General features: G+C 39.7%; 1 protein-coding gene across 4 annotated transcripts in view; it reads right to left on the reverse strand.

Annotated features, from left to right (window-relative positions):
* Positions 1-14,397, reverse strand: part of HPSE2 (heparanase 2 (inactive)) — a 779,029-nt gene that overhangs the window by 23,028 nt on the left and 741,604 nt on the right. For all 4 annotated transcript variants that reach the window (XM_025396838.1, XM_025396837.1, XM_025396835.1 and 1 more), the window contains 2 exons: positions 9,049-9,194; positions 1,633-1,779 (listed from right to left, as the gene is read on the reverse strand). In XM_025396838.1, coding sequence (XP_025252623.1) covers positions 1,633-1,779; positions 9,049-9,194 — 293 coding nt within the window. The remainder of the gene's footprint in view (positions 1-1,632; positions 1,780-9,048; positions 9,195-14,397) is intronic.

Genomic DNA, 14,397 nt, shown 5'->3' on the forward strand with positions numbered 1-14,397 from the left:
CCAGCAAGTAACAGAGCAGGGATGGACACCTTGGCTTGTTAGACTATAGCATTTGGCCAGTCCCCTCCACACAGTGCACACAGTCTTCCTGACACTGGGCAGGCTCAGCTCCTAAGCTCTTCGGTTCCAGAGGACCCTAATGAGAGGACCCTAATCATTGCTGCAGAGTCAGCCCTTCTGTCAGAAATGGCTTTGCAGATCATTATTTAATGGCAGCAGGAGATTTAATGCACTCATGGTCCTCAGAAAATCACACCCAGGATGAGAGTTTTCAAGCTGCACAGGACCTTACCAAATATACAACAACCCTTGAAATCTGAATATTAGGAAACTGAGGCCAAAAGATTAGGATAAAATAATTTTCCCAGGTCATATGATTATTTACTGGCAAAGCTGGGACCAGAAGCAGGTCTCCTGCCTAGGATGAAGGCCAGGAATTCAGCACACTCATCATGAACTACTCAGAAGTGGAGAGAAAGGGGATAAAATACTCAGCAGAGTCCTGCTGACATAGGTAGGACTGGGAAGAAAGAAAAGCAGACGCAATGTACATGTAGCCAGAAAAAAGAGCCAGCATGTGAACCGAGACTGAAAATGAAGATCTAGGGTGGGCTAAAGAGACTCAATAAGTGACTTCCCAGATTGTTTTTTGCTCCCATTGCAAATACAATTGGAAGCCAAATGCAAGCCACCAAGGTTGCAGTGAAACAGTGAATAATTATAGCACAAATATTTGTGGGCAGCTGTTGGAGTGCAAGCCACCTGCTCCAAGTTTACAGCTTCGTTAAACTTGGTAAACATTAAAAATGGAATAGGAATGCTTCCAGTCTGTGCAGCATCCCATACCCTTCCTGAGAGGCCTTACTGGGGGAGCTGGGGTGGCCTTGCCCTTGACCAGGCCCTGCTCACTGTCCTAGAGTTTTTCTGTTCGTAGAGATCCATGTGTCAATAGTCTCTAATAGAGACTGACAGAGGCAGGGAGTGTCACAGAATCATACATTTGTAGAGTTTAGAAGGGGCCACAGAGCCCTCAAACTAAAATCTCTGTCTTATTATTCAGATGAAGAAGCTGAGATGGAGCAGTGGTGTGTTCAAGTTATAAAGTTTGGGGCAGGACAGACTCTTTACCTCTGAACTTTCGAGCACTAAACTCTCTGCTTAGTGCTCCTTCCTGTAAGCCCTGTGAGGTTAATAGATGGTAACAACAAGGGAGTCATAGCATTACAGAATGTTACAGCTGTGAGGGACATGGTTCTCAACTACCAGGATGTTTGGTTGCTACATGACCATGGGGCACTATTGGCATTTGGTGAGCAGCAGCCAAGGATGCTAAACAGCTTACAATGTGATAGTCGTGTATAAAGAAGAGTTATCTCGCTCAAATACCAAGAGCACCCTTGTTGAGAAATACTTTCTCCACCATTTGACTTTACAATTGAGGGATCTAAGATAGGGAGGGGCTTGAGCAGGTTTCCAAAAGGAGTCAGCAGTCACCTAACCCCAGACCACTCTTTGTCCTACTCCATCCCACTGAGCCCTTGAAAGAATTAGTAGCAATCTTGGTGTCTTCAGCTCCCCCGCCCTCAGCTCCTGCTGCACTTACTCCCGAGCTATTTTCAGGTTGGCACGTACTTGGACTTTAGGCCCTCCTGCCCATAGGGCTGCAGCAGGTACTGGTGAACGAGCTTGTCTCTGAGAGTCCCAGCCAGCTTGATTTTCTTTCTTGATCGATGCAAGTTGATGATAAAAAGTGTAATGGACCCACGAACATAGTTGTGGCTGAGATCCAGAGAAAGAGAGAAGTGAAAGATGGAAACAGAGTGGTAAGTTAGATGCTCCTAAATAATTTACAGACTATAAAATATGAACAGCCCAGAAAATGGCACTTAGAAACTTGGCCACCATAGACCCTAAAAGACAGGAAGGCCTCGTCATTGTGGTTTCTTGCAAAGATGATAGCCACTTCCCGCCATACTTCTTTTGTTTTTGTTTAAATTTATTACAATGATTTTAGAAAATATAATGTATATATTTTATGGCATATATTACCATAGTATGGAAATAAAACATGCTGATTGCAAAAAAGGAAAAATATTGAGAAACACAAAGAAGAAAAAGAAAATTCCCCATAACCCTCATATCTTGAGATATGATAATATTTTGGCAAACATCCTTCCAGTATTTTTTAATTTATTAATTTGACAAATATTTATTGAGTACTTTGACACATTGTTACTCAGTTTTTACAAAACTGGAATCACATTATTCACAGAGTTTTTTTCCATTAATGAACATCTTAAACATATTCCCATGTGATTCTTTTTCTACCTGTAGAAGAATCCTAAACTTTTCAATCATAGAAGTGTAACATAATTTATTTAACTAATCCCCTACATTTGCAGTTCAAACAACTCATGTTTGAACATTTTTGCAATTATAAATTATGTCATGTGTATAAACTTTTTGATTATTTCCGAGGGATAAAGTCCTAGACGCTGGAATCATTAGTCCAAGGGACATGTGTGTTGTACGATTCCTCACCAAATTTTCCAGTTCATTCCCAGTGGTGCACCTCCCTGTGGGAAGATTTTTTCTTCCTGCCCTACTGAGTGATCACGTGATTTGCTTTGTCCAATGAAATGTGAGTGGACATGGTAAAACCTCTAGGCAGCAGCTTTAGGACTCAGTCCATCTTTTGCCATGTTTCATTTCCCTGTGCCAGAAGACTGACAATGTTCTTGACAAAGGCTGAATGAAAATGATGTGGGCAGAGGTATTGTCGAGCCATGATGGACAAGTAGTGTGAATGAGAAATACATTTTCTTATTGAAAGCCATGGAGATTTGGGGGTTATTCATTATTGCAGCATAACCTAACCTATCCTGACAGATGCACACATTTTGATGACATTGATATTAACTTTCTAGAAAGCTTTCACTAATTTTGCTCCCACATACTCTGTATGAGAGCACCTATTTACTCATACCCCTAAGAACACTTCCAACGTGCTCTTTTAAAATACCTTTGTCAACCTGAGGGGTGAAAATGGGATTTCAATGTTGTATTAATTTGTATTTTTAAAAATTAATACTGACATGCAGCATTTTTTCATTTACCATTTCATTTCTTCTTTTGTAAGCTGACCATGTCTCTCTCCTTCCTTCCTTCCTTCCTTCCTTCCTTCCTTCCTTCCTTCCTTCCTTCCTTCCTTCCTTCCTTCCTTCCTTCCTTCCTTCCCTCCTTCTCTCTCTCTCTCTTTCTCTCTTTCTTTCTTTTCTCTGTCACCTAGGCTGGAGTGCAGTGGTATGATCTTGGCTCACTGCAACCTCCGCCTCCCGGGTTCAGGCAATTCTGCCTCAGCCTCCCTGGTAGGTGAGATTACAGGCATGCGCCACCATGCCCAGCTGATTTTTGTATTTTTAGTAGAGACAGGGTTTCACCATGTTGGCCAGGCTGGTCTTGAACTCCTGACCTCAAGTGATCGCCTGCCTCGGCCTCCCAAGATGCTGGGATTACAGGCATTAGACACTGTGCCCGGACACCTTTGCCTATTTTTCTGCTGATTTATAAAAACAATTTATTTATTAAAGAGCAGTCTTTTGTCTGCAAAATTTCCCTCAGTTTTCTTTGACCATTTCAGTTTATTTACATTGTATTTTAATATATAAAAGTTAAAAAACTTTTATGTAGTCAAATTTATCTTTCTGATTTCTTCTTTTGCTGTTTTACCTACCTCAAGATTATAAAACTATTCACCATTTTGGAATTCTTTTAAATGAGCATAAGACGTTCAGAAGTCTGAGAGAACTATATGCCTACATGTGTAAGCCCTTCAGCATGTATTAGGAAAACTATAATGATTTCCTTCTCTCTGTGGGAAAAAATACTTTGTTTCTAAGGGGTCCCTTAGGGCCCCATCTGGATGAGTTAATGAGAGGAAACAAAAAAATGACCCAGCCCCACCTTCAAAGGAGGAGTTCAGAGAAACTCTAAGTCAACTTTGCCCAGAGGAAAGCATCATTCCTTGTAGAAATAACACCCATCCATCCTGGGTCACTCACCTCTGCTTCTAAAGGTGCTAATTAAGAGTTGAGTGACCAAGGACAGGTGGGTATGGTGACATGGAGTCTTTTATTTTTGTTTTTGTTTTTGTTTAGAAGCACAGTTTCCAGGGCTCTTCCCTGGAGATTTTGATTCAATCTATTTGGGATTAGGGACTGGGAATCTGTACTTAAAAAAATCTTTCTGGGATATTTGGCAGATGAATTGGGTTTGGGAACCACTTGCTTAGAACAATTCATTAAGATTATGAGAAGAGCTACCGAAGTATATCCTGCTGGCTGTGTGTCAGAGGATTTTTCTTGCATCTGCAGGAGGGTACATTATTGTGTTCAAGGCTTTTGGATGCCTGCATTTGTGCTGTGATAAATTATTAAAACGACTCTTCCATCCGGTTCCTCCTCCTCCAGTCCTTCTTAATCCCCTGCAACATGTGAACTAGCTTTTGTAGCTAAATGAGTTAGGTCAGAAGAGAATGCCAGTTGATTTAAGCATACTTGTGTCCCCAGAACTCTGAAGAAGGATGCTGGCAGCCTGAATCAGTGTTGACCATCATTAAAGAAGAACATCGACCCTTTCCCATTGGTGGGATTTCAGCTTAGCTTAACTATCTGTAAAACTGAGGAAGACACCATTAATTGCAGGACCTCTAGGCTTCAGAGTGGGAGCAAAATACATGTGGATGGGTATCAATTTTGCCAGACTGCAGTAAACTCTTTTGCTAGCTACCATCAAACAACACTCTCAAAGGTCAGCAATGGAGGAGGAGAGAGCCACGTGCTTGCATTTATGAGTTTCTCCTCTGCAGAGCTGGGGCAGAATGAGCCCTTAGAGACTGCAGAAGAGAAGGTGGGATGTGGGGAAGTGGTGGGTGGGAGGGAGACCTGAAATCACAGCACTGCTGCAGGGAAAGCTGTCTTTTTCAAGCTGTTTGGCAGTGGTCTGATTTACTTACATAGTTCCCCTGGGGAAGACAAACCAGTACAGCCCAGAGACCTACATATAGAGGCTCTCAGAACTCACAGCACCTTCTCAGGTAGGTGTTGGCATTAAAGACTGCCTCAGCCATCCCTCTCCCTGCTTGGCTTATGGGCAAGGACATTAAGCGAGGCCTTTTTGCTGCAAAGACACATTCTTGGCTGGGGAGTGCAGCACCAACCTGAAAGTAGTGTGTTGCGAATCCAAATTCCTGAAAAACATATATTCTCTGACCATAGAAAAATAATCTTGGAGAAAATGGCGTCTGAAGGCTTGGCCTGCAAGCATTTGCTGGCCTTCTGATGTTGTCAAGTCCAGGTGGCTTTTGGTTATCTTAGTGAATGTTCCTTTCAGGAGAGAAGTTGTCTGAGAGGATCATCTATCTTGCCCCATGTCTCACTCATGGGTAAGATTTTTTTTTTTTCACCAGCAGAGAATCCATGTATCTGGAGTTCATTTTTTCTGGCTGTTCTTTTCCTGCCTGACATTTCTCTGTGTTGCCATGGGAGGAGGGGGAAGTGAGTCAGGGAAGGGAGGCTGGAATTGGAATATCCTAATGTAAGAGGTGGGGAATGTCAAATGGGGAGGTGCATCTTGACTTGCAGATAGAAAACAGTCATGTTCTAGAAATGTCTCCAGTGAAGCTGGGAGGCTGGGAAAGGGAAGGGAGGATGATGCTTTGCAGTCCACGGTCATTCCCACTGAAAGTCAATGTGCTTGAAACTGGGTTGATCCATTGTCTCCAAATCTAATTCAAAGGTTTTGGGTTCGGTAAAAGCCAGGCCATGTTTTGCCAAACATTTTTTCCCTTAATTTCAAAGCCCCTGTGTATTTTAAGGGAAATTTAATCCACATGTTTCTGATTCATTTACACTTAACTCATCAAAATATTGTTTTGTAAGAGCCATTTGATGTCCAAGAAGCCTCAGGAACCATTTTTATGAGTCTTTAAAAAAACTTCTTCTGAAAAACAGGAAGTCATGTTTTGCCAATAATAAACGAACTTGAACCCCAAAAGGCTTAATTTTGCTTCAACATCCACCAGGTTCCAATTGGTTCTGAACTTGGCGAAGGACCTCATCTCCACCCCAGAAACATACATTGTCTCAGCAGAATGGCTCATAAAAAGAGGCTTCCTTGTCAAAACTTGATTGTTCTCTGAGCAAGGAGATCGAGGGTGAGAACTGCCATTCTATCAGTGTCCTAATTTGTTAATTCCAGAACAGAAAACAGAAAAGCACCTGCTGGTGGTGGTATAAGGGTCTAACTTTTTCTCCTAAATCAATCATAAGAGACAGCGCTCTACAAGGTCAGAAATGACCCACAATGCAAGGGGCTGCTGTGACAGGCAGTGTCCACGTAGGGGTTGCGTGACTGTCAGGGAGATGTGAAACGGATTCCTGTGTTGAAGAGGCACTGGGCCGTATGATTTCTAAGGGCTCTTTCCAAATGTAGCATTCTTTGCATTATTAAGCTGCTATTTGCATGTAGGTGTGATACCGTAGAGCCTCTGAAATTCAATAAAATAAGTGCAAATATCTGGAAAGATGCTTGTCACACAGCAAGTATTCAATACACACTGGAGTGCAGGGGTTGTTGTTTTAATAGACGCTTTCTCTGGATGATTCTACTCATAAGTTTATACCTTCTCTTCCAATCCCTGTTTTGACGCGGGGCAAATATTTTCAGAGTATTCGTCAAGGTTGAATAGTGTGAATCTACCATGCCCACTCTGGGATAATTCTGTGATTTTGGCCTATTGGCCACAGATAAATGACTCAGCAGTGCTTCCTTAATGGCACATGATTTCTCAGAGAGGTGAATAGATACTTCTTCTACCTTTGAGCTACCCTAGCTGGACACTGACACAGAGGAGCCCTGAAACCTCAGCTAGCTCTGTGCATTCACTGTGGGTTTTCTTTAGGAATCTAATAGGAACAAAAACACCTTCACCCCAATTATTATCATTAGGGTCATATGTAGAATGGATTATGAAAGTCTTTTCTTTCTGTCTCTTTAACAGGGAGTGAGAGAGATTGTACTGATAGAAGCACAGTGACACCGTTTCTCTAGAGAGATTCTGAAGTGACTGCATAGAAATTAGAAGAGAGCTGGTGGTGTAGACAGAGTCTTGAATGCAGAAGATTTCAGTAACTTGTTTGAGGTCTCATACTAGGGAATGGTAGAATCCCCATCATACCATTTCCTTTTGGCTGATGTGGTAATATCAAAGGGGAAGAAAGCTCTAACTCTAAATCAACGGTAACATCTTGATGCCCAATTTCTGCATTCATTCATTCATTTGCAAACCTTTCCTGGGATCTTCATGCCAGTCACTACATTAGACACCAAGAATACAAAATGAATGAGACACTGGCCCTGAGTTCACAGTACACTCAGAATATTAATAACAACTTCCCATGAGAATGTTAAAGAATGAGGATGAACACTCGAATGAGATTATGTGAGGAAGCTTCTACGAAGAGACGCAAACCCTGCTAAGCCCATGGCTGCAGATAATTTTTTCCCCGAGTCCTCAGACTAGTAGTATAAAGGCCACAGACTGATATGCTTTCCAACAGGGATATAAGGTGCCAAGAGTAATTTTTCTATCTTGAGTCTGGGGGTCCACCTTTTGGGTGGTTACCTCAGGGCCAGGGCAGAGACAAGGAATACAATGTTTCCTTGTGTGATGATCAGATAACTCCAGGCCAAGGCCATAAAGCAGTCACTCTCTGTCAGGTATTGGATTGAGCTTCCTGTTGAGCAAAAGGCATGTTGAAAGCCTCTGGCCTCTGCCCAAGCCAGCCTCCCCTCATTTACAATAGGCACTTGTATCTACTGACAAGACAACTGGCCCCTGTCCCTGCTCTGCTCAGAGTGATTCTTTGAAAAGTCTTATCATGATAAATTAATTGGCTTGGCTCCTCTCTCATCAAGGAAGGAGAAGGAGCATCTGTTGTAACCTGACCACTCCAAGCTCTTTGTACTAGCTACTCCCCTTGATCAGCTCCCGATAGGCCTGGGCTGGAATGAAGGTCTGGCTGGAGGTACTTGCTTACCATTCCCTGCCCCGTTATCCCACCACCAGGTTTTCTTTGCATTAAGAGAAAGAGAAATAATTCTCTTTTCCAGGGCAGCCTACTCTGCCTTAAACAGGAAGTGATGTAAGAAAGTCATATTTGGCCAGATGGATTTTGCTTTAGGCACCCCCCTCTCTCCAATTTAAAGTTTTCCCTTATGGTCTTAATGTGTTAAATTTTTTTGTCTGCCAAACTTTATTTATTGATAATTAATTTTCCTGTTTGTTTTAAAGACAACTGTAATGACAACCAGTGCTTCAGATCAAAAAGAGAAGGATAACCCCACACTACCACATTCGGTTGTTATAAGTCCAGAGCCCTCAGAAAAGGAAGCCCAGATTTCACTTAGCCTCTTAATTTTTAAAATAGCTGAAAAGATTTTCAAAACACTGGAAATGGCTCTAAAGCTGGCATGACCACCTCTGGGCACTCCATTAGTTCTGGGGACACCCAGCTTGAGATGCATTGGTCTAGGGCTAGGTTTCTAGTGGCATATCTCTCCAGCATGCATCTTAAAAAGGGAGATTTATTTTCTTAAGCTTTGCTGGTGGATCATAGGAAAAGATTTTACACCTCTTGACTTGGCTGAAGCTTAGGCACACAAAAAAGCCTCATGGGCATTACATCAACTGGCACAGAGAAAATGCCCAATAAAAATGTGTTGGATGAATAAGTAAATGAACAAATGGCAAGAATTTTAGGAACCTTTTATGATTAATCCTCTAAGTATGAGAAGGGAGCATTTACTTGGAGTAAAAGCTATTTACCAGAAATTATTTGAAACCTGCAAAGAGCAGGTACGGTGATTCCAGCGGCAAAAAGTTTTCGATAAGATTAGTGAATGGACATGAGTCTTGAAGGGGTCCCAAATGGAACGGGGTGGGAGCCCCTCGGGTGGCCTTTCTGTGCCATCTCTCTGACGACTTACTTGTGGTGGTTTGTGCAGTGAGCATAAATCCTCAGTTTGTCCCGGATCACTCGGCCAGGCCGTGGCTTCCGCTGGAGCCCAGCCACATGCACAGCCAAGACTTTGGGGCCAATCAGGCGCTTGTAGAGGAGAGACAGCCAGTAGTCCTGAGGAGAATAGAGAGGGAGAGGGTCAGGGAGGGACCACATGCTCAGGTGTTCTGAGTAAACATGACACACACACACACGGGCCAGAAATCACTTCCTACCGGGAGTAAAGTGAGTCATGACCAACGCAGCCCGAAGCCTACAAGCATGGTCAGCCCCATGAAACACGAACCTGGGTTGATAATGAAGTGGACACTGTCTAAAGTGGCCTTTCAACTAAACTGGGATGTGTAAGTGGAGTTGACCTACAGCAGCATATGAACAAATGAATCAAGGATTTTCATATATTATGAAATAAAACCATTTGAGACTTTACATTTTCAACTTTCTTTTTCTATGACTTTACTTTTATAGTGGTTTATGATTTCTGTTTAATTATGGAATAGACTATTTCCATTCCTTAGAATTGTTACTAACATGATCATCCAAACTGTCATCCTCCAAATATTGTCGCTGAAGACTACTAGTGCAGTGGGACTGAGGTGAAGCTTCTCCACATAGGAGACCAGAGTCCTTGATTCCAGAGTCCGAAAGGCAAACAGAAAAATGTTTGCAACCATGGTGCTAATTCTTGGTTATCCTCAACAATTTGACAATAGAAAGTGTCATTCTAAACTAAAAAGAATGTGATGCTTTAACCATTCTATGAACCATGTGTAATGGATTTAAAAATATTCAATCTGTGGCACACATTTATATGAGCTTACAAAAGCCCACCTTAATTTCTGTTGTATTTGCTATCATCACATTTTGTGTTTGCATCTGATATAAATATAACATTTACATTTCTGTTGTGCAAGTTCTTATCAACTATTGTGAGGTAATGACTTCAGTGTTTATAACTCACTGTATAAAATAGGGCTTCCTAAGAACATTTAGGACCCCCCTACCCCACTCAAATTCCTGAATTCAGTGAATATACTATTCAGTGCATACTCTTCAATGCCTTAAAGACATCAATCGTGTTTTATTAGCATTCATCTTTTCAGGCAGAAGCCTTCTGATAATCTTTTTTTTTTTGTCTTGTTTGGTCATTTATAGTATCAGCTGCTTAAAAACATCTGACGAACTGCGTAAATCAGAACGAAGTCTCCAAGCCCGTTTGCTACTAGAATGGCTCCAAATCTGCCCTGAGTAGTGTGCTCTAAGCCATGCACAACCATTTACTTTAATTTTAAGTGGCCTTAGGATGGCTGTTAAATATGGTCTCCTAATATTAAAAAAGGCAAATAGTCATTATCAATGATATAGATGGAAAAAGTGTTATGGGTTTAATATGCTCAAATTTGGTTATAATTTCTGTGCTTTTGATGATTACTTTATGAAGTGGTTATCACACTCCAAGGGGATTTCCACCTTTTTCTTACTGACTTGCAATGTACTTTCTTTTAAATAATAAAAGTAAAAAACTGTAAGTTAGCTATGATTAGCTTACTATTTTCTCAGTAATAGTAAGATATAATCCGCTGAAATAATAATAGGGATTATTATTCTCATTTTACAGACATGCGGACGTTTCAAGGTATATCTCAGGTCACAAAACTAGTGAATGGTAGACCCTGAAAGCAAATAGGGATCTATTTGCCTCCAATGGCTGTATACCACTTTCCTTCATGCTGTGAAGTACAAAGTCATATTACATAAAGACACAAGGCAGCTGAAAAACAAAGAATTCAACCTAGAGAGTGGGTACAGAATCTGGAAGGGATCCTTAGCTTTTATATAGAGGTTGCCAAAATTTAGTTTCTGATTTTTACACTCGCAAAGCATTTAGAAGTCAAGAAGAGCAAAAACACAAAACACTTCCGTTTCTCCAATTTCGATTCACTACAGTTCGTTCCCATTTTTCTTATCCTTCATTCCAATGTCTTATCGCAAACACCCCTGTTTTTATTTAGGTAATTTGAAAAAGCTAAACAGGCTTGCTCTCAAACTTGCATTTGGGTATAGCCATTATCTTTGTGTTACAACGATTTTCACTTAATGTGAGACACGTTTGTAACAGCAAGCCACTCACATTTAGAAAAAAAGAGATATTGTTTATTATGTTTAATTCTCAATAATTATGTAGAGATCAAAAATAAACTTATATAATATAATCCCCACAATAACTGAGTGGCAAACTTTAGATTTATTAACTTGAAACCTGTCTGCTTTTCAGTAGGAGATAGCTAAATGCCATGCCATCCTCTAAAAAAGGAGACGAGGATACCTGGGTAAAACTCTAAAGAGGTTTGGGGTAGATATATAAAAGAAGTTGATAAGGTTAATTCCTAATGACCAACATTCTTTCCCAATTTTTTTTTTTACTGTGGTGAGATCCGCATAACATAAAATTTATCATCTCAACCATTTTTAAGTGTACAGGTATTACGTAAATTCATAATGTTGTATAACCATCACCACTGTCCATCTCTATAACTTGTCATCTTGTAAAACTGAAACTCTGTACCCATTAAACATTAACTCTTCATCACTCCTCCCCCAGCCTCTGGCAACCATCATTCTACTTTCTGCCTCTCTGACTATTCTAAGTACCTCATATAAATTAACTCACAGTATTTGTCTTTTTGTGACTGGCTTATTTCCCTTAGCATAATGTCCTCAAGGTTCATCCATGTTGTAGCATATGTCAGAATTTTCTTCTTTTGTAAGGCTGAATAATATTCCATTGCATTTGTATACCAAATTTGAACTTAATTTGCAGCCTAACACATGGACTTATCCTGCAAAATGTCCCATATGCAATGAGAAAAAATGTGTATGCTATTGTTGCTGGGTAAAGTGTTTGGTGTGTCTGTTAGATCTAGTTGGTTTATTGTGTTGTTTAACTCCTCTACTTCCTTACTTCTGTCTTGTTTTTCTTATCATTATTGAGGATGGGATATTGAAGTCTTCAACTGTTATTGCAGAAGTGTCTGTTTCTCTTTCAGTTCTGGCAACTTTCACTTCATATTTTTGTGATCTGTAATTAGGTGTGTAAACATAATTGTTATATATTATTGCTGTATTGAACCTTGTATTAATATATAATGTCCTTCTTTGTCTCTTACAATCTTTGAAAATTTAAAATCTATTTTGTCTGATATTAGTAAAGCTGCCTCTGCTCTCATTTGGTTACTATTTTTATGGAATATATTTTTCCATCCTTTCAATCTTTTTGTGTTTTTGGGTCTAAAGTGAATCTCTGTGTAGACAGCATACAGTTGGATCCTGTTTTACTTTTAAAATCCTTTCTGGCAACCTCTGTCCTTTGACTGGAGAGTTTAATCAATTTACATTTAAAGTAACTACTGATAAGGAGGGACATCTGTCATTTTGCTGTTTTCTATATGTTATAGCTTTTTTGTCCCTCATTTCCGATATCACTGTCTTCTTTTGTGTTTAGTGATTTTTTTAGTGAAATGTTTAAATTCCTTTCTCATTACCTTTTGTGCATACTCTATAACTATTTTCTTTGTGGTTACTTTGGTGTTATATTTAACATCCTAATTATAACACTCTAATTTGCATTTATACCAGCTTAACTTTAACAACATACAAAAACTCTGTTCCTTTACAGCTCTGTCCTCACCCTTCTCAATTGTCTGAAATGCTTGTTCTCCGGTACTGTAAAGAAATAGCACTTGAACATAAATTTAATTTTTTTAGTAAGGCCATTTTTATTTCCTGCAGAAAGGGCACACTTGCCAGCAGTTTTGCCACAAGAGTACACCGAACAAAGGAGACAGGGTCATTTATAACCTGAAGCATCCACCCTACTGCTGTGTCTGGTTTCCATTGGCTGGAACGGGACCTCACATTCTGTATTTGTCTGGTTTGGCTAGCAACTTAGAATTTTTTAAAAGAGGCAAAGGTAGAGGAGAACAAAGGAAGGAGGAAGTAACTTGTGGAATGCTGAGAAAGATAAAAACACTTTTAAATAAGGAAGAGGAACAGGTTATGACCTAGTGCTTGCTTGGACCAGTATAAGCATGCCAGGGCAAATATTTAGGCTAAATTGTGGGAGCTAAGAACATAAAGCACATTGATTTCTTTATTACAGCCAGCAGATATTTAAGAATGTTAGCACAGGTCTTTGAATAAATTTTGCTTTTAGGAGAAGTTACTGTTTATTCCTAAGTAGATGGGGAGGAAAGTCTTTGAAGAGGAACCTCTATTTTACTTTTTATATCAATGGTTGATGTCACAAAATTACATCTTGATACACTGTGTGTCCCCAAAACATAAACTGATAATTCTTTTAAATACATTATTCCCTTAAATTATGTGGAAACAAAAATTGGAGTTACAAACCAAAGTAATAATAACACTAGCTTTTAGACTAATAATTGTTTTTAAAAGAGGTATTAGTCTGTTAAATCATGCAGAAAAAAAGTTAAAACCTATTGTCTTAAAAGGAGTTAAAACCTATTGTTACAATAATGCCAGCTTGTATATTGGCTCATATAATTAATATTTATTGAGATACTTATTTTTTCATACAACTTTGAATTACTATGTAGTATACTTTCATTGCAACATGCAGGACTCCCTTAAGCATTTTTTTGCAGAGTAAGTCTAGTCGTCACAAAATCTCTCAGCTTTTCTTTATTTGAGAATGTCTTAATTTCTCCCTTGCTTTTGAAGAAAAAGTTTTGATGGATATAGGATTCTTTGTTGACAGTTTTGTTTTTCTTTGTAGCACGTTGCATATATTGGCTCACTGCCTTCTGGCCTTCAAAGTTTCTGATGAGAAATCTACTGATAATCTTACTAAGAATTACTTACATTTGGCAATTCACTTCACTCATGCTGCTTTCAAGATTTGGTTTGGCCTTTAAAATCTGATTTAAAGTGTCTTGGTGTGGGTCTCTTTAGATTCATCTTATTTAGAATTCACTGAGCTTCTTGGATGTTTATATGCATGTTTTTTAAACCAAATTTGAGATGTTTTCAGCCATTGTTTATTGATTATTTTCTGTGCTCCTTTTTCTCTTCTTCTGGGGCTCCCACAGTGTGTATATTGGTCCACTACTTGGTGTCCCCCAGGTCCCTTAGGCCCTGTTCATTTTTCTTCAATCTTTTTTTTCTGTTCCTCAGACTAGATAATTTCCACTGTCCTACCTTTGAATTTGCTGATTCTCTCTTCTGACTGCTCCAATCTGCCTTTGAATTACTCTACTAAATTTTTATTTCAGTCACTATATTTTTCAGCTCCAGA

The sequence above is a fragment of the Theropithecus gelada genome, chromosome 9, assembly GCF_003255815.1.
Source record: "Theropithecus gelada isolate Dixy chromosome 9, Tgel_1.0, whole genome shotgun sequence".
NCBI classification, from domain to species: Eukaryota; Metazoa; Chordata; class Mammalia; order Primates; family Cercopithecidae; genus Theropithecus; species Theropithecus gelada.